At 40.5% G+C, this 22,310-nt stretch overlaps 1 protein-coding gene across 8 annotated transcripts in view; it reads left to right on the forward strand.

Moving 5' to 3' along the window:
- PLEKHA8 (pleckstrin homology domain containing A8) overlaps positions 1-20,179 on the forward strand; it is a 113,112-nt gene extending 92,933 nt beyond the window's left edge. For 6 of the 8 annotated variants that reach the window (XM_082471937.1, XM_082471936.1, XM_082471940.1 and 3 more), the window contains one exon: positions 20-20,179. In XM_082471937.1, the coding sequence (XP_082328063.1) occupies positions 20-217 (198 nt within the window). In that variant the 3' untranslated portion in view covers positions 218-20,179. The remainder of the gene's footprint in view (positions 1-19) is intronic. The other 2 variants (XR_014266418.1, XM_082471935.1) reach the window with 2 other exon arrangements.
- The last annotated feature ends 2,131 nt before the right edge of the window (positions 20,180-22,310 follow it).

The raw sequence follows: 22,310 nt of genomic DNA on the forward strand, positions 1-22,310 counted from the left end.
ATGGGCAATTCTTTTGCAGTTAGCTCTGAGGGCAGCTCCATCCTATGAAGATTTTGTGGCTGCATTAACCATTAAGGAAGGCGACCACCAGAAAGCAGCTTTCAGTGTTGGGATGCAGAGGGACCTCAGCCTTTACCTCCCCGCCATGGAAAAGCAGCTGGCGATACTGGACACTTTATATGAGGTCCACGGACTGGAGTCTGACGAGGTGGTATGATGTCTGCAGGGCAGCGCCGCCTCCTAACTTCAGGGAATAAAGTTCGCTAAAGTGTTTCGTTGCCCTACTTAATTTCCAGCAGCAGCTTCAGTCCTCTCCAATCCCTTACTTGGGGGGATGGAGAGGAGGAGGCAAAGCCTAGTGCTTTTATGTATAATTTTTAAAATGCATATATGTTTTGTGCGTTTAAAAATCAAGGTGCTATATATTCAGTTCAAAGGGCCTCCTGGAAACCAAATCATAGCTGTTATACAGACGTGAACGGCGAGTTATAAGAGCAGATTTGACAAATGAATTTGTTAGTATTGTGTTTTGCTTTTAGTTTTAATGGGCCACCCAAACCCAAGCTGAAATTGAGCAATTTCTTTATCAAGGACTGGAACTCATAGCCAGTGTTTCAATCAATTTAGAATTAGACTAAAAATTTAGAGGGAGCTCAGCCCCTTTGTTGAAGCTATTGAAATGTAGAGTTCGCTATTCCTAGACGTTCTGCAAAGAATCCTCTTCTCTGTGGCTCTGTGGGCCAGAAGAGCCTGTGTAGTCAGCGTGTCCGGGGCGTTAGTGTGACCAAGCAGTGCCATCCCTGTTTATGGGCCAGGAGACTGGCTCTGAAGAGATGAGTGGTGTGTCCTAGCCCCGAGCTGGAGGACAGTATGGGAGGGGTGGGACAGGTCATCTGAGGTGACCCCGTGCAGTGCACACCCTTTGCCAGCCTGCTTTCTCGGCATCATCTCAGTTGAACATCACAGCAAAACCGTGACATTCAGGGATTATTATTAAACTTCAAAAGGAAGGTTTAAAGGTTGAGGGATTTGCTCAGTCGCACAGCCACTAAATAGAAGAACCACGTGATTTCCATGTGTGATCTGGACCACCTCTGCATCAAAATCACATGGAGTGCTTGTTTGAAAAGCAAATTCCCAGGCCTTACCTTGACCTGAAGAACCAGAATTGTGGGATTGGGACTCAGGATAATAAACCTTGAATTTGAATAAACTTTCCAAGTTATTCTTGTGCACACAGGGTTGAAGAGCTACGAGATTAAATTCTAGTTTACAGAATTCCCAGTCTTCTGCATGAACTAAATGATGTGTCCTTTTTTCAAAGAGGAAGAAGCTATCGTTGAAATGAAGTAGTTAAAGGGAGAGTGAGAAGTGGAGCAAGTTTACTCAGCAGGTTTCTTAATTGAGCCAGCAGGCCTTCAGGGGCCACGGTTCTGAATGTGCTCTCTGATCAATCTTGGCTTTATCACCAATGGTGCAGAGTAAGCTAAATGCAGCTGCTTATCTATCTTAAAAGCTCTGGGACTGTGTCACAGTTTAAAGGTGGGATTTAAGCCTTTCACTAAACAACCTTGTGTAGGCGTTCTCCTAAAGAGTGTGACGCCAGGACTGTGGCCCCAGTCTCTCAGTAGGCCAGGCTGCCAAGAGTGGGCGGGGGGGAGAGGCCATGGGTGCCTTCCCTGTCAGGGGCTACTCGCTTAAAGTAGCTGGAAGGGAAGTTCCCCAGGTAGAAGGTGAGTTCCTTTGAGGGGCACAGGTGATGCTGTCCCGAGGGTAAAGAGAACTCTGTCCTTAGGTGAGAGGTTAATGTAGGGAGGGGTATTGATTTTTTTTGTCTGTGTTTAAACAAATGGGCATTTGTGTAGCTCAAATTAACGAAGCAGATACTGTGTGCTCAGTAAGGACTTCTGGAAAATGCTTAAACTTTAGAAAAACAACATCAGATATTTTAAGGCTAGGGAGAAAAAGGGTGCTAAAGTGATGTTGATTCTTTTGTATCTTAGCGCTTGCTGTTAGCAGCTGCTAAGATGTGTGTGTTGTCTTCTCCCATTCCCACGAGTAATTAGTGCGGACCTCCATCTCTGGCTAGTGTGAACATGATGGCAGGACTAGGGGATAATTTAGACTTCCTGCCCTTACGGAGCCTCCTAAAAGGGAAAAAGAAAAAGCCACCAGCCTTTGCTTTTCCTTGAATGAATGCACATTAGACATTGCGCCATTGGGTGGGGACGCTACCAGGAGATTGTAAGTGTTGTGAAGCATGACCGTTCGGAGCAAATGCTGGTGCTCCTCGTCACCTCAGGAGAACTGGTGTGGTCTCTGGGAGAGAGGTGGGCACACTGAAAATACCTCAGATTTTCCACCGAGGCTTTGAATACACACAAAAAGAAAGCTGCTCAGCATGGCCATTTCGCGTTTCTATAGGTACTGCCTTGGTGTATATGACCCAGTTTTCTGGGAAAGAAGGGTTTCATATTATCCGGGATCTTTGAGAACCCAGATCAGAGTAACTTGACTAACTTGAATAAGTTGCATTACCTACTCAACACTTTTCCAACCCTACAGAAAGGGGGTAATGTTTTTTGATAGGTATTTTCCTCACTGGAGCATACTAAGTTTACCTAAGATGCGTAAAGCTCTGGAAATTGAACTTCATATTAGATGACAAATTCAACTTGACCTGACGCTTGGCACAGTCAGAGCTTCCTCCTGGACCTGCAGTATTTGCTTCTCCATTTTATTTAAAGGCATAATGTGTGCTAATTGGCATTTACTACCTAAGATGAGGACAAAGAGAAAAGGCTTTCTCTCCATCATCCTCTAAGATTCCTGGGACCTCTAAGCTTTCTTTCTCTGACAATGAGAGGAGATGAGAAAACGCTAGTATGTTTGTTGGTTGCTCAAACGTTTTTAGGATTCCCTTTCTAGAGTAACCTTTAGAGAGATCCTGAAGGAAAAGAAAAGGTAATGTGTCTTCTAAGTATCATTAGAAGCTAATAAGTAGCATTTGGACGACCTCTTATACACATAATTTCATCATGTCTGCACTTCTCCCCACAGCAGAAGCCAGCCCTTACACTTAGGAGGGATTAATGTATATTTGTCTAACTGAACAAAATCCTTTCAAAGATGGCAAATTTGTTTTGTCCTTTGAAAGCAAATTTGATTCATTATAGCTAATCTTGACAAAAGTGTTAAGTTAGAGGGATACCTTTTGGGGAAGAACCAACCAAGTGATTTTCTCATCACTTCTTGATCCAGCTCCTCAGGTAGTTAGTTCTAGAAGTGGGGCTCTTGGAATGTTGAGCACATCAGTCCCCAGGGAATTGATTTTGAAAGGCAGTGTTTGTTAGGATGTGTAAGTAGTGGTTTCAGGTGCCTTGTCATCATTCTTTGCATGTCATTCTGAACATAAATCTTCCCCAAATGTCATATTCCACACTGAGGGGTATCTGAACTCCATAGTTCAGCCCTGCTGCTTCTCTCTCCTCTTCTGTTACTAATGATTGCGAACAGTGCCCCCATCAGAGCACCAAATCCATCCCCTTTCTTAGCTGTTCTGCAGCAACTTCTAGCACATATGTGGAGCCTCTGGCACAGACCTAGCCAGGGTCAGGTGCCCAGTCAGTGGGCATTCTCTTCCCCTCCCAGACTGCAAGAGCTTCTTAAAGAACCCCTGTTCCCATGTGTAGCTGTAAAGCAGGTGACCACATGGTGTGTAGCATCTAGGAAAGGTGATCTGTTATTAGATGAGTGCTGCTGGAAAGGTTTGCAGTCTTCTCTTTTTTGATTATTTTGATTATTAATTAATTAATCAAAAGTTAATGCTTTCAACTTTATATTTTCGGAAAAGTGTTTTTAATTAAGAAAAATATGTGGTAGGGACCAGTAAATAAATTATACTCTTCTTTATTAAATTTGAAGTAAGTAAAAGAGCTGAAGGAAGAGGTGTCTTATTAAGGAAACTTAATCTGATTGTGAAAGTCATATGTATGAAGAAATATCATTTACGTCAATAGGAAGAGTCAAAGTGTCGTGAGCAATACAAGATGATGTGATTTTGGAAACTTCCTGAAACAACACTTTTTATGTTTTTCTCTACTAAACAACCATGTCCTATAAGAAGTTGGTTACATGATGGTGCATTTCTGAATCATCGATTAAAATCAGTTGCTTCTGATATTAGTCATGGGTTTTATAACTCTTCAGCTTCCCTGCCCTTGTGTTTCATTTCTTTTTTTAAGGTGAACTATCAACCTTTAAAAATTTTTTTAGTTTTAGAATTTATAAGTACAGTACATTTTAAGCCATTGTTCTGTTAGCTGAGCTAACGTGTTTGGTCTTGGAGGGGCTGACTTCCGTGCCGTTTGTGATCTCGTGGAGCCTGTACATGAGCTTCAGTGTCTACGGCAACCCGTGTCCCTGTGACATGCACATAGAGTGCTTTACTTAGAAACACACTCTGCTTCTGGGCGGCCCTTTGTGGTCTGCAGTTGCTTACTCAGGGGTTCATAAGAATGACAAAAATACCCACTAGCTGTCTAATAGTATTTTAAGACTGCTTATCTATTACAAGGGTGTTAGGGTCCTTTCAGCAATTCCATGAACATACTGTTCACTAGACCTCCTCTGGAAATGTCCCCAGTCCTATCCTGGCGCAGGCAGTAGCCTGTGTACAGAAGCCATTTGCATGATTTCTTGTTGAGCTGCTGCATCAGGGCACTTGGAAGCGATCCTCAGCGGTACGGTTGACGCAGGCATTGATCTTTCTTCTCCACTGTTTCTATATAGCTTTTCATTAAAAGGAAAAAACATACTACTACTCTGCAAAGCAAAAGTTTTCAAAATTCTTCGGTTGCCCTTTTTAATCACTTCTCTTTCAGCGTGAACAAATGTTTTCAGCTAAGCTATGTGAGAACACAACAGATCTTGCTTGTTTTAAGCACTGTCCGTTCTATTTTATATATTTTAAAGTGTGATCAGTATTTCTTCCCTGTACTTTGTAAACAGAAACCACCCTGAGATGGTTGATACCCCTTGCAGAGCTGATCTCATCCACAGACTCCTGTGTATCTGTCTGTTTATAGGTGTATATGGAGTCAGTGGTGACAAGAAGGGTGATCTAGAAGTAATTCTGTTGCTCCCCAGAAGGCTAATGAGCCAGTCTCCTGGCATGTTTGATGCATGAATCCCTTTGTGTCATGACAATTTCACTAGAATGTCAGTAAACAGCCCAACTACCTCATATGAAATTGGCTGTGGACAATCTGTGTCAGATGAGACATGTGTTAAGGTTGATTTAATCTGGTTAATAGATTGGACAAAATGATGTCTCTATAAAGAAGAAAGATGTTAGACCAGATGCCAAAGGCTACAATGTACATAGATTTCCTTGGATTGCTTTTTTAAGTCAGTGTTTAATTCTACCCCCAGTATTCTTATCTCCATTTTGTGATCTCATAGATCCATGCACTTTGAATATCTGTCACATGCAATCCTGTGTTACCTGTTCTTGTTCTTCAGCATTTTGAATGAGCATCATAATGACAGTAGAAAGCAAGTGTCCAGTGGTTTGTTGATTGCTTAATTTTAATGGACCTTTACTTAGAATATAATGTGTTGGAGCCTTTAAGGATCAACTGATAAATGAGAATTTCATGTTTAGGTTTCATGTAAAACTCTGTCCAAGTTCTAACTCTGTATCTTGTGGGGAGGGGGTACAAGGGAGGGATTTACTTTTTTTGCAAAAATATTTGAAAACATCTGTCAGATTTTATATTCATTAGTTATAATAAACTTATTTTTAAAGTATTTTATCAAGTGCTTCTCTTAAAGATTGTGTGGGTTTTTGCTTAATGAATATGCCAGTAATAAGTATCATTTATGGAACACATACTATTTGCTGGGCATCATTCCAAGCTCTTTACAAATATTAATACACTTAGTCCTCCTAATCACTCTATGGGGCTGGTACTGTTATTAACCTCAAGTTACAGATGAGAAAACTGAGGCACAGATTGGGGAAGCCCCTTGTCTAAGGTCCCACAGCTGATGAGGAGTAGAGCCAGGCTACAAACTGAGGCAGCCTAGTTCCAAAATCTTTATAACAAACTATTTAAACCTAAACAAAAAATAATTTTGAAACATCAAATGACCACTGTAATGGCATGGTCCCCGGGTGTTCTAAGCACACTAGAAAGACTAGCTCCTGTCACAGGTGGCTGTGTTCTTTGGCCTGGTTTAATTCTCTTTTCAGAGAAACCACAAACGCAGAACAAAGAGATGAATTTGCTGTGCTTAACATCTGAGTTGCTCTTTGGTTACATTCAAAGCAGATACTTTTTTGCCTAAATCACCTGGTGCCGAAGTAGGGTTGAACTTGTTAGGTTTTCACTCTCTGTTACTTGTTGGTGGATGTTAAGATGCCTGCAGATAGGTAGATACGTGTGGCTGGCCACGGGGTGCAACCCCTGCCCCCACGGCCTCCTCCCCAGCCACCTCTTTAAATACATGAGCTGGGCCAGTTAGAATTGGGACAGGGAGGTTTGAAGGAAGAGAGAGAAACCAGTGAAGTGTGGTAGGTGTTTGAGCAAAAGGGTCCTGTAGAGTCTGAGCTGGGGTGGCCATGTTGGGCCACGTGTAAGAGAAGGAAGAAGAGAAAGCCGGTGGGAAAGGAAAGGATGGTGCAGGCACACCGAGAAGCAAGGACGAGGAAGTGTATAGTTGCCATGCACCAGCAAACTTTCCTTGAAGGCTGACTTTCCCTTTCCCACTTCTAGCTCCTGCCCTAGAATTCCTCCCCTTGCGAGCCCTGTACCTTTACAGTAAGACCCTAACCATTTTTGCTTACACTGCTTTTAGCGGGCTTCTATGCCTTGAAACAATCACTATGACAAGCATGTGTGTCTTTATTCCACACTGAATATGGGCAAGTCCAGAAACACCCAAGTGATATACGTTGAAGAACCACCACCACCATCATTCTCACTGTGTAGAATGGAAATGCCTGGCCAGACCTGAAGTCAGTCTGTATGGGCTCTGCTTATTCTAACTCACGTGCAATTCCCCCAGAGAACCCCAGGGGCCTTTTTGTAATGACTTTGTTCTTATAAATCATAAGCATCAGTTCTCCCAGAGATGGCGGTATAAGGACCAGCTGACCATCTCCTGCCTTCCGCCGTACCTACCTGGAACAGCGTGCTCAGATACACGTGTGTCAAGAGTCAATTGCTGTCCCTCAGCTCCGCCCTCTGCGGTACTTGGAAACCATGAAAAGATAAGCTTCCTGGAGGATGATCCAAGGTGGGTTCAAAAGAGACCATGTTTGGACATCTGTCCTGATTTCTGGTGGGCAGGAGAGCAAGTTGCCTTGGGCTAATGAGGGGCCAGCTGAGGAGAGGCAATGTCTACTGCTTCCTATTCTTCCAGAACCTGAGAATACTGGTACATTTTCTGTTTTATTACTATTCTACAAGAATGTGGATACACCTGGAATGTGGAGTGTGGATAACCAGGTCACTCACCTGGGTTGTGGTCTTGGAGCTCCAATCCAGACCCATCTGCCTCCTGATCATTGATCCTTAGATGTCTTACCTTCGTCTGAAGCCCCAGTTCCAAACGTGGTTGCCCCTTAAGCTTTGCCATCTAAGTCAGTGACATCACCATTATTCTCATCTCTCAGGAAGAAATTCAGACACCCTAAACTCCCTCACTTCTATGCTCTTTTCCCAGTTTGTTATGAAGGCCTGTCTCGACCTGCACACTCCCAGTGGCTACAGCCTTGATCTCTGAGTTCTGTGCTTTTTCAGCCTGTCACTGTCTTCCTGAAAATCCTTGATGACTCCATGCCATGGTTCAGGTTGCTTTATAGACTTGCATTGCCCTTTCCCCTTCCTGAAAACCCAGATTGAGTCTCTTCAGAAACTGCCCAGACGCAGTAAATCCCAGCCATCAATTTCACCTCTAAGCGCTTCCTGCACTTCTAAACAATACCACATAAATTAGAACTTGATGATGGGAAGTGTGACTACATGAGAACTGAACTAATTCTTTGGTGCATGTTTTGGTTATCAGTGTAGCCGCCTCCCTCACTAAACCATAAACTTCACTTTCTTCAAAATAGTGTGCCCAGCACCCAACAGTGCCTTCCTGTCCGTGGGAGGGTTCCGGAACTGTCTTAGAAGTTGGGCATTACCTCCGACGGTGTTCCCTGGTTCCTTCAGGTGTGTTACTACTGTTATCTAGCTAGATAAAAATATTTTGAAACAAAGCCATACACATCTCTTCTAGTCCTTCCTGCTTCCTTGGCTGCTCAAGAATTACTGACTGAACACTCAGAGTATAAATAATTTATGGTTTTTTTAGTATTTTGCCTTCGTTAATGCAGGTAATCAAATGTTTTTTTAATGGTGCTTATGTGTATCAAATTATGAACAGTTAGAAGGCAAAGTCCAGCTCGTGGTTCTCAGCCCTATTTGTACATTAGAATTAATAGAAGGACTTAAAAAACAAGCAAACAAAAACACTGATGGAGGGACTTCCCTGGTGGCGCAGTAGTTAAGAATCCACCTGCCAATGCAGGGAACACGGGTTCGATCCCTGGGCTGGGAAGATCCCACATGCTGCGGAGCAACTAAGCCCGTGCGCCACAACTACTGAGCCTGTGCTCAAGCCCACGAGCCACAACTGCTGAGCCCGTACACCACAACTACTGAAGCCCACGTGCTGTAGAGCCCACGTGCCACGACTACTGAGCCCACAAGCCACAACTACTGAAGCCCGCGCGCTCTAGGGCCGGCCTACCGCAACTACCGCGCCCGCGTGCTGCAACTACTGAGCCCATGTGCTACAAGTACTGAAGCGTGTGCGCCTGGAGCCCGTGCTCCGCAACAAGAGAGGCCACCGCGATGAGAAGCCAGCACAGCGCAACAAAGAGTAGCCCCCACTCATGGCAACTAGAGAAAGTTCGTGCGCAGCAATGAAGACCCAAAGCAGCCATAAATAAATAAATAAAAAGTAAAAAATTTTAAATTAAAAACCAGTAAAAAAATTTCACCAGTGATGAAACGAAAGAAGGAGCCCAACCTTGTCATTGTGCCCTGAACTTCAAAAGATGATCACCAAAGAAAAAGACCAGGTTTTTCTGGCAAGAATGAGAAGAGTTCCTAATCCTGCCCTTATTGGGGGAATTTGCAAAATCCAGAATTCTCATTAAAATCTCAGGTTTTGGAAAGAAGATTGAAGAGTTGGACAGGATGAGTAGACATCTCTTTCTTCCTCTGAGTGGGGCTGGTGCGTGTGTGTGTGTGTGTGCGTGTGTGTGTGCGTGTGTGTGTGTGCGTGTGTGTGTGCGTGTGTGTGTGTGTGTGTGTGTGTAGGTGGAAGGGGATTTTGCTGGGGGGAGATGGGTGAATAAGGAACAGGAACAACCAGCCCATCCCTGATTTAAGAGAAAAAGCCACATCCCAAGGGTGTTCTCCCCCATGATATAGTAGATAACCTCTCCTCTCCATTCGGGGTTCACACTGGTGCAGGACTTAATGTAACTATCAGAAGGCAGGGCAGAGTCCAGTCCCTCCAATAAGAGCCTGTATACACAGCTCTTCCTCCTTCCCCCATGCAGACACACATAGACAAGCAGGGCTCAGGTTTGGCTGGTATGCACTGGTATGACTGTGCTGGTTATTAAAATACTGAAATGCTTCTATACCAGGAAGTAAATAATCACCCTCTGAAGTGACTCATGCTGCTTTGACCCCAGCCCCTCTCACGAGAACCACCCAACTCCAGACCACCCCACAGTCCGGTACCTAGAAGAATAACCTGTGGCCTAACGAGGAGCCTTCAGACCCCTGCCTCAGAGCTATGGTCAACCTGTTTTCTGCTTATTCAGTGTCTGTGTCATGCTAGTTATTAAATATTTTTAATATCATCCATGCAGGAAAGTATATAGAACACAAGCTCACAGAGGAAGAGAAATAGCTGTCAAATAAGATGGGAAATACACCAAGGAGACTATACCAACACCACATCAAAGCAGATAAATGGTCTGAACAGACTTGCCCACCTTAAGCATGAGCAAATTTCAATTAAATGGCCTGGTAACCGCATAAATATGCTACAGGCAGCAAAGGGAGCAGAGTGGGGAACAGAGGAAACCAATAGGGAAGAAAAGCTAACCTAAGAAACAGAAGTTCCTACAGGTATATTGTGTTCTCAAAGAACATCAAAAGAACAAGAATTCAGTAAAACAAGAGCTCACATATGAGCTGATTAAACAAAATGAGATAAAAGGGCAGATTGCAGAGCTAAGGAAACAACTTGGCCAAAATAACACTATTGTAGGACAAATAAATGAATTAGAAATAGCAAGAAACATGGTTGAAAACTGAATTGGTAACATAGAAGAAAAGGCTTGAGATGACTGCAAGTGAATGAAAAATTTAAAAAACCAAGATTAATTCTTGAGAGGACAATTGTAGAAAGGAAAAGGTATTCTAACATTAATTGGTATCCAAAAAAAAAAAAAAGGAACTAAAAAAGTACTGAAAGGTATAATACAGAAATGTTTTCCTGGAATGAAGGAATGAATCTTCAGATTGAAAAAGTACACTATGTTGTAGGGAATCTTAGAGAAAGCACGTGACACCAAAACGTATCCTGATGAAGTTAATGAACTTCAAGAATGAAGAAAAAATTCCTCAGTGGTTAGGAAGAAACACCAAAGGGTCTCAAACTTCTTTACCACCAGATTCAGAGATTCAGTGACAGGAGGCAATGGAGGAATATTTCCAAAGTTCTGAGTGGGAAAAAAGAGTGCCTTAAGTATATTTTTTTAATTTTTTTTTTTATTGAAGTATAGCTGATTTACAATGTTTTGTTAATTTCTGCTATACAACAAAGTGGCTCAGTTATACACCTATATACATTCTTTTTTATATTCTTTTCCATTATGGTTTATCCCAGGATATTGAATATAGTTCCCTGTGCTATACAGTAGGACCTTGTTTATCCATTCTATATATAATAGTTTGCATCTACTAACCCCAAACTCCCAATCCATCCCTCCCCAATGCTCCCTCCCCTTTGGCAACCACAAGTCTGTTCTCTATGTCTGTGAGTCTGTTTCTGTTTCGTAGACAGGTTCATTTATGCCATATTTTAAATTCCACATATAAGTGATATCATAGGGTATTTGTCTTTCTCTTTCTGACTAACTTCACTTAGTATGATGATCTCTAGTTGTATCCATGTTGCTGCAAAAGGCATTATTTTGTTCTTTTTTATGGCTGAGTAATATTCCATTGCATATATATACCACATTTCTTTATCCATTCATCTGTCAATGGACATTTAGGTTGCTTCCATGTCTTGGCTATTGTGAATAGTGCTGCTATGAACATAGGGGTGCATGTATCTTTTTGAATTATAGTTTTGTCTGGATATATGCCCAGGAGTGGGATTGCTGGATCATATGGTAATTCTATTTTTAGTTTTCTGAAGATTAGTATATTATTGCCAACCGAGTTGTCAAATATAATGTCAAGTACTCTTAAATATGCAAGAACTCAGAGAATGCAACACCCGTGAGCCCTTCTTAAAGAGACCATTTGATAGGAGAAATGAATCAAATAAAAGGACTGGTGGTGAGCATTGAATTTATATAAAGAACCAAGACCAAACTGGGAATTGTAGTTGTATTGTAGATACAGATTGCAAATATTATAAACCTTGATAATATAACTAATAAATAGAGAGTGGGGAAAGGGAGGTATAAGAGTGCCAATCTCCTCTTATTTTCATAGCAGAGAGCTGATATTGTCTAAAATAAAAAGTTATAAAGTATGTATGTAATGGTATTTTTTTAATAAGCTTGAATGGATCTTGAAAGAAATACCTCTTGGGATAAAGAAATATTTAAAGTTTAGTAATGGCTTCAGTTTAGTTTCTTATCCAAAATACGAGCAAACTACCTGAATGCTTTTTTAAAAAATTAATATGATTAGAAATAAATATGAAAAAATAAGTATACATCTATGTTTATCAAAATATCCACTATTCTTTTTAATCTGTATCTGTGTAAAAAAAAGTCAGGAATGATATTTAACTAAAGTTAATGATGGTTATTTTTAAGTGGGTATTGATTTAGTTTTACTTTTTTATTTGTAATTTATTATATTGCTTGACTTTTGTTTGATAACTATGCTATCTTTTTATTTTAAAATTAGGGCAGGAGGCCTAGTCTAAAACAAGGTTTAAAATCATCGTATAGTGTGAGTGGACCTCTGGCATGTGCTGCTCCTTATAGTGACATTTGCTTTATAACTTCTAGCAAGGTACCTTAAAATTTTAACTTAATCTCACCACACTTCCCTTTTCCCCCTGGTTATTTTTCACTCATAAGCCGCTATTTCTTTACTCATATATTATTCATCTAAATATCTCATCTTATACAGCTCATGAGTGTTATATTCTTTGGGGCTAAGGGGGAAAAAATGGAACACCCAGTATGAGACCTACTGACTTGCCCAGTGCATCTGAAACATGAAAAAATAGAAAAAGAAGCCATTTGGAGTAGCTGACAGTCATTTTACAAGAGGAAGCCAAAAAGACTCAGCAACTTGGGAATTTTGCACATGAATTGGCTGCAGTCCATTGGAGATGCTGAAAGATTTCTTTCTTTGTGCTTCTGGGAGCTTGGAAATGAAACGTCAACCCCTTCCCTGCCCAAGTGAAATTGCTGGTCAATAGAACTGTACTTCAGTATTAGCTTGTGCTGATCAAATTCAGCTTCCAGGGATGGCAGATGCAAGAATGCAGCAGTAACCCGTCTTCAGTAAGCATGTTTTCAGGACCATTCAACATTATGTTGGTGGAAACCCACGGGAGCCCTATATTCTCTTGTGGCATGTGTGAGAGCAACTCAGGACCCTCTCTCTGTCAACACAGTTTTATAAAATCCCAAATCTTTGACTTGATTATTATAGAAAGACGATCACAGGATTGTGGAACTGGAAGACTCCTTCGTCTGTGGTGGTCATAATCAGTATCCCAAAAGGTTATCAGGATCCAATCAGGAATTGTACATAATGTGCACAGCACAGTGTCGAGCTCAAGGTAAGAGCTCCAAAAATGGTGGTGGTGATAGTAATAGTTGTTGTTATTATTACTGTTTTAACAGGAGGTAAAACTTTAAAGGCCATCATGCCTGGAGTTTTCCTAGCTGAATAAGCCTTTTCTTAATTTGGCCGCTTGTCCCTGCTCTCACAGAGGATCCAGTGCTGCCTCTAGGGCAGGTCCCCTCCCCACACTGAATGTCATGCCACCTTCAAAAAGGAGACCGGCACCTAATCCCGTTTCCACGGAGACCGCGGCATTTCCTCTTCCTTGCCTGAGCTCTAGAGCCAGCTGTGATGCTTCATAGCTGTATCCCAGTTGGAGGAGTCCAGAAGAAGAGCTCACAGGGCATTAGGGTGGACCTGACACTTTCTACAGGACGTTCCCCCTCACTCCAGAGAACATCTAATACATTTTTCTGCCCTAATCTCCTCTCCCCTTGTTCTGGAACACACTCTTATTTCTTTGAGTGACAGCCCCTTCACTGCTCTGAGTTCTGGTTGGGCCCCCAGTCACAGTGCCCAGCCCTCTGGCCACAGCAGTGGGCATGTGATCCAGAATAGGCCCATCCTGGGACTTCTCCAGGATCATATATTTGGACACTGGGAGAGAGTATCCATGTTATGAACTGCATGTTTGTGTCCCCCCAAAATTCATATGTTGAAACCCTACCCTCCGTGGGATGGTATTAGGAGGTGGGGTCTTCTGGAGGTAATTAGGGTTAGATTAGGTCATGAGGGTGGGGCCTTCCTGATAGGATCAGTGCTCTTGTAAAAGGAAGGCAAGGGGTCTCTGCCGTGACCAAGAAAGCCCATGTGAGGACATAACCAGGAAGAGGACGCCCACCAAGAACCAACCAGCCTGCCCACTGATCTCGGACTTGCAGCCTCCAGAACTGGGAGAAATAAACATCTGTTGTGTAACCCACCGAGGCTGCGGTATTTTGGAATAGCAGCCCCAGCTGACTAAGACATCCCTTTTCTCTAGGGTTACCAACCTGCGGTGGCATAAGAATGACTCGTGGGCAGCCTGCCTCCCTTGGCTGCGTGTGGAGGTCTGAGACAGGAGGGGGTGGATGGGGGCAGCAGAGAGCTGAGGAACGGCAGCACGGAGGGCAGAGAGCCAGAGGATGTGGATAGACGCTGCTGAGTGCTGTGTCAGACCGTGTCTGGGGCGGGTCCACACCCGCCTCTCCCAGTTGTACAAACCAACACTTCCCCCTGCTTCTGTCACTTGTAACTGAAAGAAGCCTGAGCAATTTTCAAATGAGTCCAAGACATTTGCCTTTGGCCGTATTATCACCTTCTCTCTCAATGCTTTCCGCCTCCACATGATATGTGGACACGATCTTCTGTGATTAATAGAAGGAAAATGAGCAACGTGCCTAAACGAGGGCCAGCTGGGGGTCCAGTTAAGTCATAACTGCTTGACTCTGCAGCAGCACCAGGACACTGGGCTGAGTCTTTGCTTTCTGTTAGTCTTTACCTCCTTCCTAAATTACAATAAATGAATCTTCATGTACCACCCAGAACTGTGTGAAGAGCTTCGTACAAAGTATCTCATTTAAGCCTCAGAATAACCCGGAAGTATATGCTATTATTATTAACTCCATTTATATATGAAGAAACTGAGGCTTAGAAATACTGCTCTGTCCGCCCAAGGAGCATGCATGTGAGAGGTGGAACTGAGCTGTGAGCCCAGACAGGCTGACTCCAGAGCCCACATCCTCACCACTAAGTGACTGATGTAGGAGAGCAGACACCTGGAGTCGGATCCTAGCTCTGCCATCCCTGCCTGCTGGGCTCTGTGCAAGCTAGTTACTTTCTCTGAGCTTCACTTTCTTCTCTGTAAACCGAGAGAATGAGGTGACACTCCCTGCTCTTGATTTCCTTGCAGGGATTAAATGTGTCAGCGTATGAAAATCCCCTGGCGTGTTGCCTTACTCACCTGGACAGGCACAAGCTTGTAGGTATTTTCATCATGGCCCACGTTCGAATCTCCTGGACACGTAGTGGGAGCTCACATTTTGTTCAGATCCTTCTGTACCCTTCTTATCTTCCTGGGCGTGAGGGTAGAAACTGCATGGGACTGGAATGGACAGATCTGGATTCTGGTTCTGCCCTTGTAATTTACACTCTGGGTCACCTTGGGCAAATCGTTTAACCCCTTGAATCTTTATTTCCTTGTCTTTAAGACTGAGATGGCGTTGTTATGAGGAGTATGTGAGATGAACATATCTATAGCACATAGCACTGTGCCTGGCACGTGGCAAGTACTAGTTAAGTTGTGGTAGTGGAGTGGTTAAAGAGGTACCTGCTTCTGACATGTAGTTAATTCCTTCTCAGCTCACTCTAATTGCACGTAGACAGAAAGGAAATTACATTCTCAGGAAGGACATCTTTAGACTGTACATAAATGTCATCACTTATACTTAAGGCTTTTTCTTTTAAGTTTCTTATAGTTATTTGTTTTAATCTGCTAAATATTCAGGATTGGTAGGAGAGGAAGTTTCTTTTTTTTTTTTAATTTTTTATTTTATTTATTTATTTTTGGCTGTGTTGGGTCTTCGTTTCTGTGCGAGGGCTTTCTCTAGCTGCGGCGAGCGGGGGCCACTCTTCATCGCGGTGCGCGGGCCTCTCACTATTGCGGCCTCTCTTGTTGCGGAGCACAGGCTCCAGATGCGCAGGCTCAGTAGTTGTGGCTCACGGGCCCAGTTGCTCCGCGGCATGTGGGATCTTCCCAGACCAGGGCTCGAACCCGTGTCCCCTGCATTGGCAGGCAGATTCTCAACCACTGCGCCACCAGGGAAGCCCGAGGAAGTTTCTTTTAAAAGAAAATTATTTAAAATATCTTATGTTTTAGAAAATAAGATGTTTAATCACACACCAAAAGTGAAATCTATCTAATATAGCCCCGTGCCAGTCCCTGCGTTGTAAAACTGAGTTCTATGGACAGAGGTGTCTCCACAACCAGGCAGGAAGTAAAACACTGCAAACAAGTGGGTACCTGTGGTGTGCAAGGCACCGTGATAGGTGCCTTGCAGACATAGGAATGAATCATACACACCCTGCTCTCCAGGAATTTTCAGTCTAGGAATGGAGATAAGACATGTTCTTGAATTATTTTCTTATAAAACAGAATGTAATACAAGCTCTACAAAAAGTGTAAACAAAATGCTTCGGGATCCCAGAGGGGAGAGTGTGTCCTTTTAGTTGAGGGCATAGCACAAAGGCTCCCTAGAGGGAGCGGCAATGAAGTGGGAGCATAAAGAATGTCGTACCAGTTAGCACTCTTTTGGTTGCAAGTGACCAAAGACCTAACAAACACTGTCAACCAACTCAGCCTCGTTGACATATGTAGAAAACTACATCCATTTACAAAATACAAGTTCTTTGCAAGTACACATGGAACATTCACCAAGCTGAACCATGTGCTAACCGTAAAACGAAATCATTGACTTGAAGAAAGATTCTGGGAAGATGGGAATGGCAACAGTATAATTTTTCAGTCTCTGAATTTCCACATAAAAACAGACAGAACAACGAGAGAGCAAAACCAAAAATTCATGAACATCTTTTACTACAAAACTAGGTATTTTAGTTTGCTAGGGCAGTAGCAAATTACCACAGACTAGTTGGCTTAAAACAACAGAAATTTCTTCTCTCAGTTCTGGAGGCTAGAAGTCCAAAATCAAAGTGCTGGCAAGGTTGTGCTCCCTCTTCGTAGCTTCTGATGTTTGTCAGCAATCCTTGTGTTCCTTGGCTTATGGCAGCATCCCTCCAATGTCTGCCTTTATCTTTAAGTGGCTGTCTTCCCCTTGTGTCTCCAAATCTCTCTCTCTTTATTATAATGACAGTCATTGGATTTAGGGCCCACCCTAACTCTGTATAACCTCATCTTAACTTGATTATATCTGCAAAGACCCTATTTCCAAATAAGGTCAGATTCACAGCTGCCAGGAATTAGGATTTAAACATATCTTTTGGAGGGACACAATTCAACCTGTAACACTGGGTGGCATTATACCTAACAGTATGAATGAAGTTTCCCCCGCCCCGCCCCCGCCAAAGATCAGGAACAGGTAAGGATGTTTGTTCTAACCACACCATTTCCATTCGTTATTGAAGTTGAGGTTCTAGCCAGTGCAGTAAGGCAACAGAAGAAATACAAGTATACAGATTGAAAAGAAAGAAGTAAAACCTTTTATTTGCAAAGGATGTATGTCTTCAGCAGAAAACCCTAAGAACTCTACAAAGACAACTAGAGCTAATAGCTGAATATAGGATGTTTGCAGGAGACAAGATCAGTATAGAAAAGTAAGTTGTATTTCTACATACTAGCAAAAAACAATTAGAAAATGAAATTTGAAAAGCAGTGCCATTTAAAATAGAATAAAAAATGAAGAATAAATTTAATAAAATATGTATAAAACCTCTACACGGAAAACTATAAGATATGTCTGAGACAAGATATAGAAGACCTAAAATAAATTTTTAAAGTTATACCATGTTTATGGGTTAGAAGATCTGATATTGACAGGATGCCTCCGACGTGTGTGTGTGTGTGTGTGTGTGTGTGTGTGTGTGTGTACGTGTGTGTTTATCATGGCACAAAGCAATTCTTTGACATCAGCTGGGTTTCCTACAATTCAACTCAATTCAATTCAATTCTGACATTATCTACCTAGAGAAAACGTCAAATTCCACAGGTTAAGGGCTCAGTCCTGCAGGACTACCCTCCCCTGACTTCAGATGCCAATCACAAGTCCAGATTGTTACCTGTGCCTCTCACTGACTACAAGCCCATTCTTGGGTTCAATTAACTTGCTAAATTAGTTCACAGAACTCAGAGAAACATTTTACTTATACTTACCAGTTTATTATAAAAGGATATAACTCAGGAACAGCCAGATGGAAGAAATGCGATATATTTCTTATTATAAATCACAGTATCACAATGTCATTTCTTCCAAAATTGATCTAAAGATTCAATGTAATCCCAGTAAAAATACCAGCATGTAGATATGATACCAAAAGCATGAGCAACACCAATAACAAATAAATAAATTGAACTTCATCAAAATAAAAAGCTTTTGTTCATCAAAGACATTGTCAAGAAAGTGAAAAGATAAACTACAAAATAGGAGAAAATATTTGCAAACCATATACCTGATTAGGGACTTGTATCCAGACTGTAAATAGAACACATAACTCAATAACAAAAAGACAGACAACCTGATTTAAAAAATAGGCAAAAGGGAAACAGCCATTTCTCCAAAGAAGATATATAAATGGCCATTAAGAATGTGAAAAGATACCCAACGTCATTAGTCATTAGAGAAATGTAATGAAAGCAACAATGAGATATCACTCTACACCTATTAGGATGGCTATAATGAAAAACAAACGAACAAACAAAAAAATAACAAGGATTGGAGAGAATACGGAGAAACTGAAACCCTTGTAACATTACTGGTGGGAATGTAAAATGGTGCCAATGCTGTGGAAACAGTTTGTCAGTTTCTCAAAAAAAACTGAATGTAGAATTACCATAAGACCCAGCATTCCACTCCCAAGCATAGACCCAAAGGAATTGAAAGCAGGGACTTGAACAGACACTTGTATGCCAATATTCATTGCAGCATTATTCACAATAGCCAAAAGTGGAAATAACCCAAATGTCTATCAATACATGAATTGGTAAACAAAATGTCGTCTGTACAAACAATGGATTATTCAGCTATAAAAAAAAAAGGAATGATGTTCTGATACATGCTATAACATGGACAAATCTTGGAAACATACTAAATGAAGTAAGCCAAACACAAAAGAACAAACATTGTACAATTACATTTACATGAAATATCTAGAGTAAGCAAATTTAATAGAGACAGAAAGTAGATTAGAGATTACCAGGGGCTGGGAGGAAGGGTAATGGGGAGTTATTGCACACTGGTTACAGAATTTCTGTTTGGGATGATGAAAATGTTTCAGAACTAGATATTGGTGATGTTTGTACTACATTGTGAATGTACTTAATGCTTACTTAAATATGATTAAAATGGCAAATTTTATATTACATATATTTTTCACAATTTTTTAACTTAATAAAGCAATATACCAAAAATCATTGCATGAATTCTATACTTTGAATTGCATACTTGAATTTTACTCTTGACTTGTAAACTTTAAATGGGTGAATTGTGTGGTATATGGGTTATATCTCAATAAACCTGTCTTAAAAAATACCGGTAGGATTTTGCAGAAATTGACGAACTAATTCTAAAATTTATGTGAAAATGTACAGGGCCTAGAATAACCAGAGGAATCTTGAAAGTTAACAAAGTTGGAGGACTTACATTAGCTAATTACAAGACTTCCTATAAAGCTGTACTAATTAAGATGGTATGGTATAAAGAATCAAGGAACAAGAGAGAGTTCAGAAATAAACCCACATTTATATAGTCAATTAATTTTTGGTCAAAATATCAAAGAAGTTCAATGATGAATGGCAGATCTTTCCAACAAAATGTGCTGGAACAACTGCCTATCTATACGGGAAAAAAAATGAACCTCAACCCATACCTTACACCACACAAAAAATAATTCAAGATCACACAACTGAACGTAAAAGTTTTAAAAGTCTAAAGGTTCTATGAGGAAACTTAGGGCACTATCTTTGTGAATTTGGAGCAGACAAGGTTTCAAATGTATGTAAATCATATTTAAATTTTAAGAGTTATTAAAAACAAACAAACAAACATGTTCTAAGGAACAACAGCGTTAAAACAGCAGGGCCAACGTTACAAGGTCAGAAGAGCCAGACCAAAATGGCAAGTTCAAAAACATGAATTCCCTCAAATCAGTTAGCAAATATGCAAAACACAATAGAAAAAGTTACAAAGGCTATGACTAGATAATTCACAAATGAAGAAATAAAAATGGCTAAAAAAAAGGGGTTGATGAGCATGGTTTCATATGTTTACTGGAAATTCAGGATTCTTCTTCCTGATACTGCTTATTCATACTTTTTGTCATTTTTCTCTTAGGTTGTTTATCTTTTTTTTTAAATTCTGGTTATATTGGTCATATGAGTAGCAAATATCTTCTCTTGGTTGGTGGCTTGTCTTTTCACTTTATATCTCATGGCTTTTGTTATAAAACAAGTTTTTAATTTTAATATAATCAAATTATCATTCTTCCTTTATGATTAGTGCTTGTTGTGTTTGGTTTAGAAAATAATTCCATATACAAATATCACCAGAACATCATTGATATTTTTCCCAATAATTTTATAATTTTTCACCTTTAGGCCTTTGAAATCATCCAGAAATTGTGTTATGAGGTGTAGTTTGGATTAATGTTATCTTTTCCTTATGGATAGCCACTTGTCTTAGCACCACTGGGGCTATCCTTTCCCTGTAATTTAAATCCCACCGCTATCATATATACATGAGTTTAATACTAGACTCCGTTCTATTCCATTTGCTTGATTGTCTCTCTCTGGACCAATACCACACTGTTCTTTAAAGAAAGTGATGATCTGTTGGAATCAGTTTCCTCCACTACACACACACACACACACACACACCCCTTGTGTTTCCTCTTAAAAAGAGTTTTGGCTATTCTTCATCCTTTAATCTTCTGTAAGAATTTAAGGGTCATCTTCTCAAGTTCTGAAAAATATCTTGTTAGAATTTTTATTATAATCATACTAATAGACTGATTTGGAGAGAAACTGCCGTTGCTACAAAATTACATCTTCCTATCAATAAATATGGTTTATATTTCCATCTATTTAGGTATTCTACTATGTTCTTCAATAAAGTTTAAACAAATTTTTTTTAATAATTAAAGTTTTATAATTTTAGTGATAAAAATCTTGTGCATTTTTTGTTGTATTTATTCCTAGTACCTTATATTTTAGAGTTGCCTTTGAAAATATATCTTTTTAAAAAATTACATTTTATAATTTTTGTTGCTGGTGAACAGCAGTGTTACTGATTTTACATTATCTGTTTTGCCTTCAATAACCTTGATAAACCCTTATTTCTAGTAGTTTGTAGATTCTTTTGTATTTCTTAGTTTTTCCTTTTCAATCTTTATAACTTTTATTTATTTTTCTTGTATTATCACACTAGTGAAAAACCCCAGTACAATGCTGAATAGAAGTGGTGATAGAACAAATCTCCATCGTGTTCCTGATCTGAAAGGGAATGCTTTCAGCATTTCACCATTATGTATAATTTTTGCTGTGTAATTTTGAAAATTGCTATAATTTTTGTAGCTACCATTTACCAGGCTAAGGAATTTGCTTTCTACTCTAGTTTGCTATGGATATTTGTGAAACAAGGTTGAATATTATCAAAAGTTTTCCTACATTTATTGAGATGATCATATGGTTCTCTCCTTTAACCAGTTAATATAATAAATCTTCTTAATAGACTTTCTAATTTTAATCATCTTTGCATTCCTAAAATGACTCCAACTTGGTAATGATATATTTTTAATAGGCATTTCTGGATTCATGTGACTAAATTTTATTTAGGATTTTTGCATCTATATTTGGAAGTGAGATTAGCCTTTAATTATTACTTTCTCATACCTTCCTTATCTGATTTTGCCATCAGAATTATTTTATTTCATAGAATGAGGTGAGCAGTGTTCCCTCATTTTGTATTCACTGGAACAGTTTGTTTCAGAAAAGAGTGATCTGTTCTTTGAAGTTTGTGTCTGGTAAAGTCTTCTGGGCTTAATGGGCTGTTTTATTCTTTCTTTCTTCCTTTTCTTTCTTGTTAAGAGAGGAAGGTGGATTTTAAAACTCCTGGTTCAAGTTATAAATCTAAGCCAAAATTATATTTCTTCTTGAGTGGTTTTATTAAGTTGTATTTTTCTAAGAAACCATGCATTTTGTGTATATTTTCAATTTACTGGTTCTGAGTGTCAAGTACAACCGTGCAAAAGTAACCCTGAGAGCTTACTCTGGGTAGACTGGACAAGAAGCCAGCTACGCCTGTACCACCTTCTCCTAGAGGGAGGGATCACACCCAAAATCAGCTTCCCACTGGATCAGTAGCTCCCTTCCTTTGGCAGGAGCGCCTGCAGCTTCCCACAGCCCACACCCCCAACCCCAGGTTTCCAGGTGCTGAGCAACTGGCTTTCTCAGCAGCTGCTATAAACATCAAGCACTTGAAC

Source organism: Balaenoptera physalus (genome assembly GCF_965194825.1).
Source record: "Balaenoptera physalus genome assembly, chromosome: 8".
In the NCBI taxonomy this organism is placed as follows: Eukaryota; Metazoa; Chordata; class Mammalia; order Artiodactyla; family Balaenopteridae; genus Balaenoptera; species Balaenoptera physalus.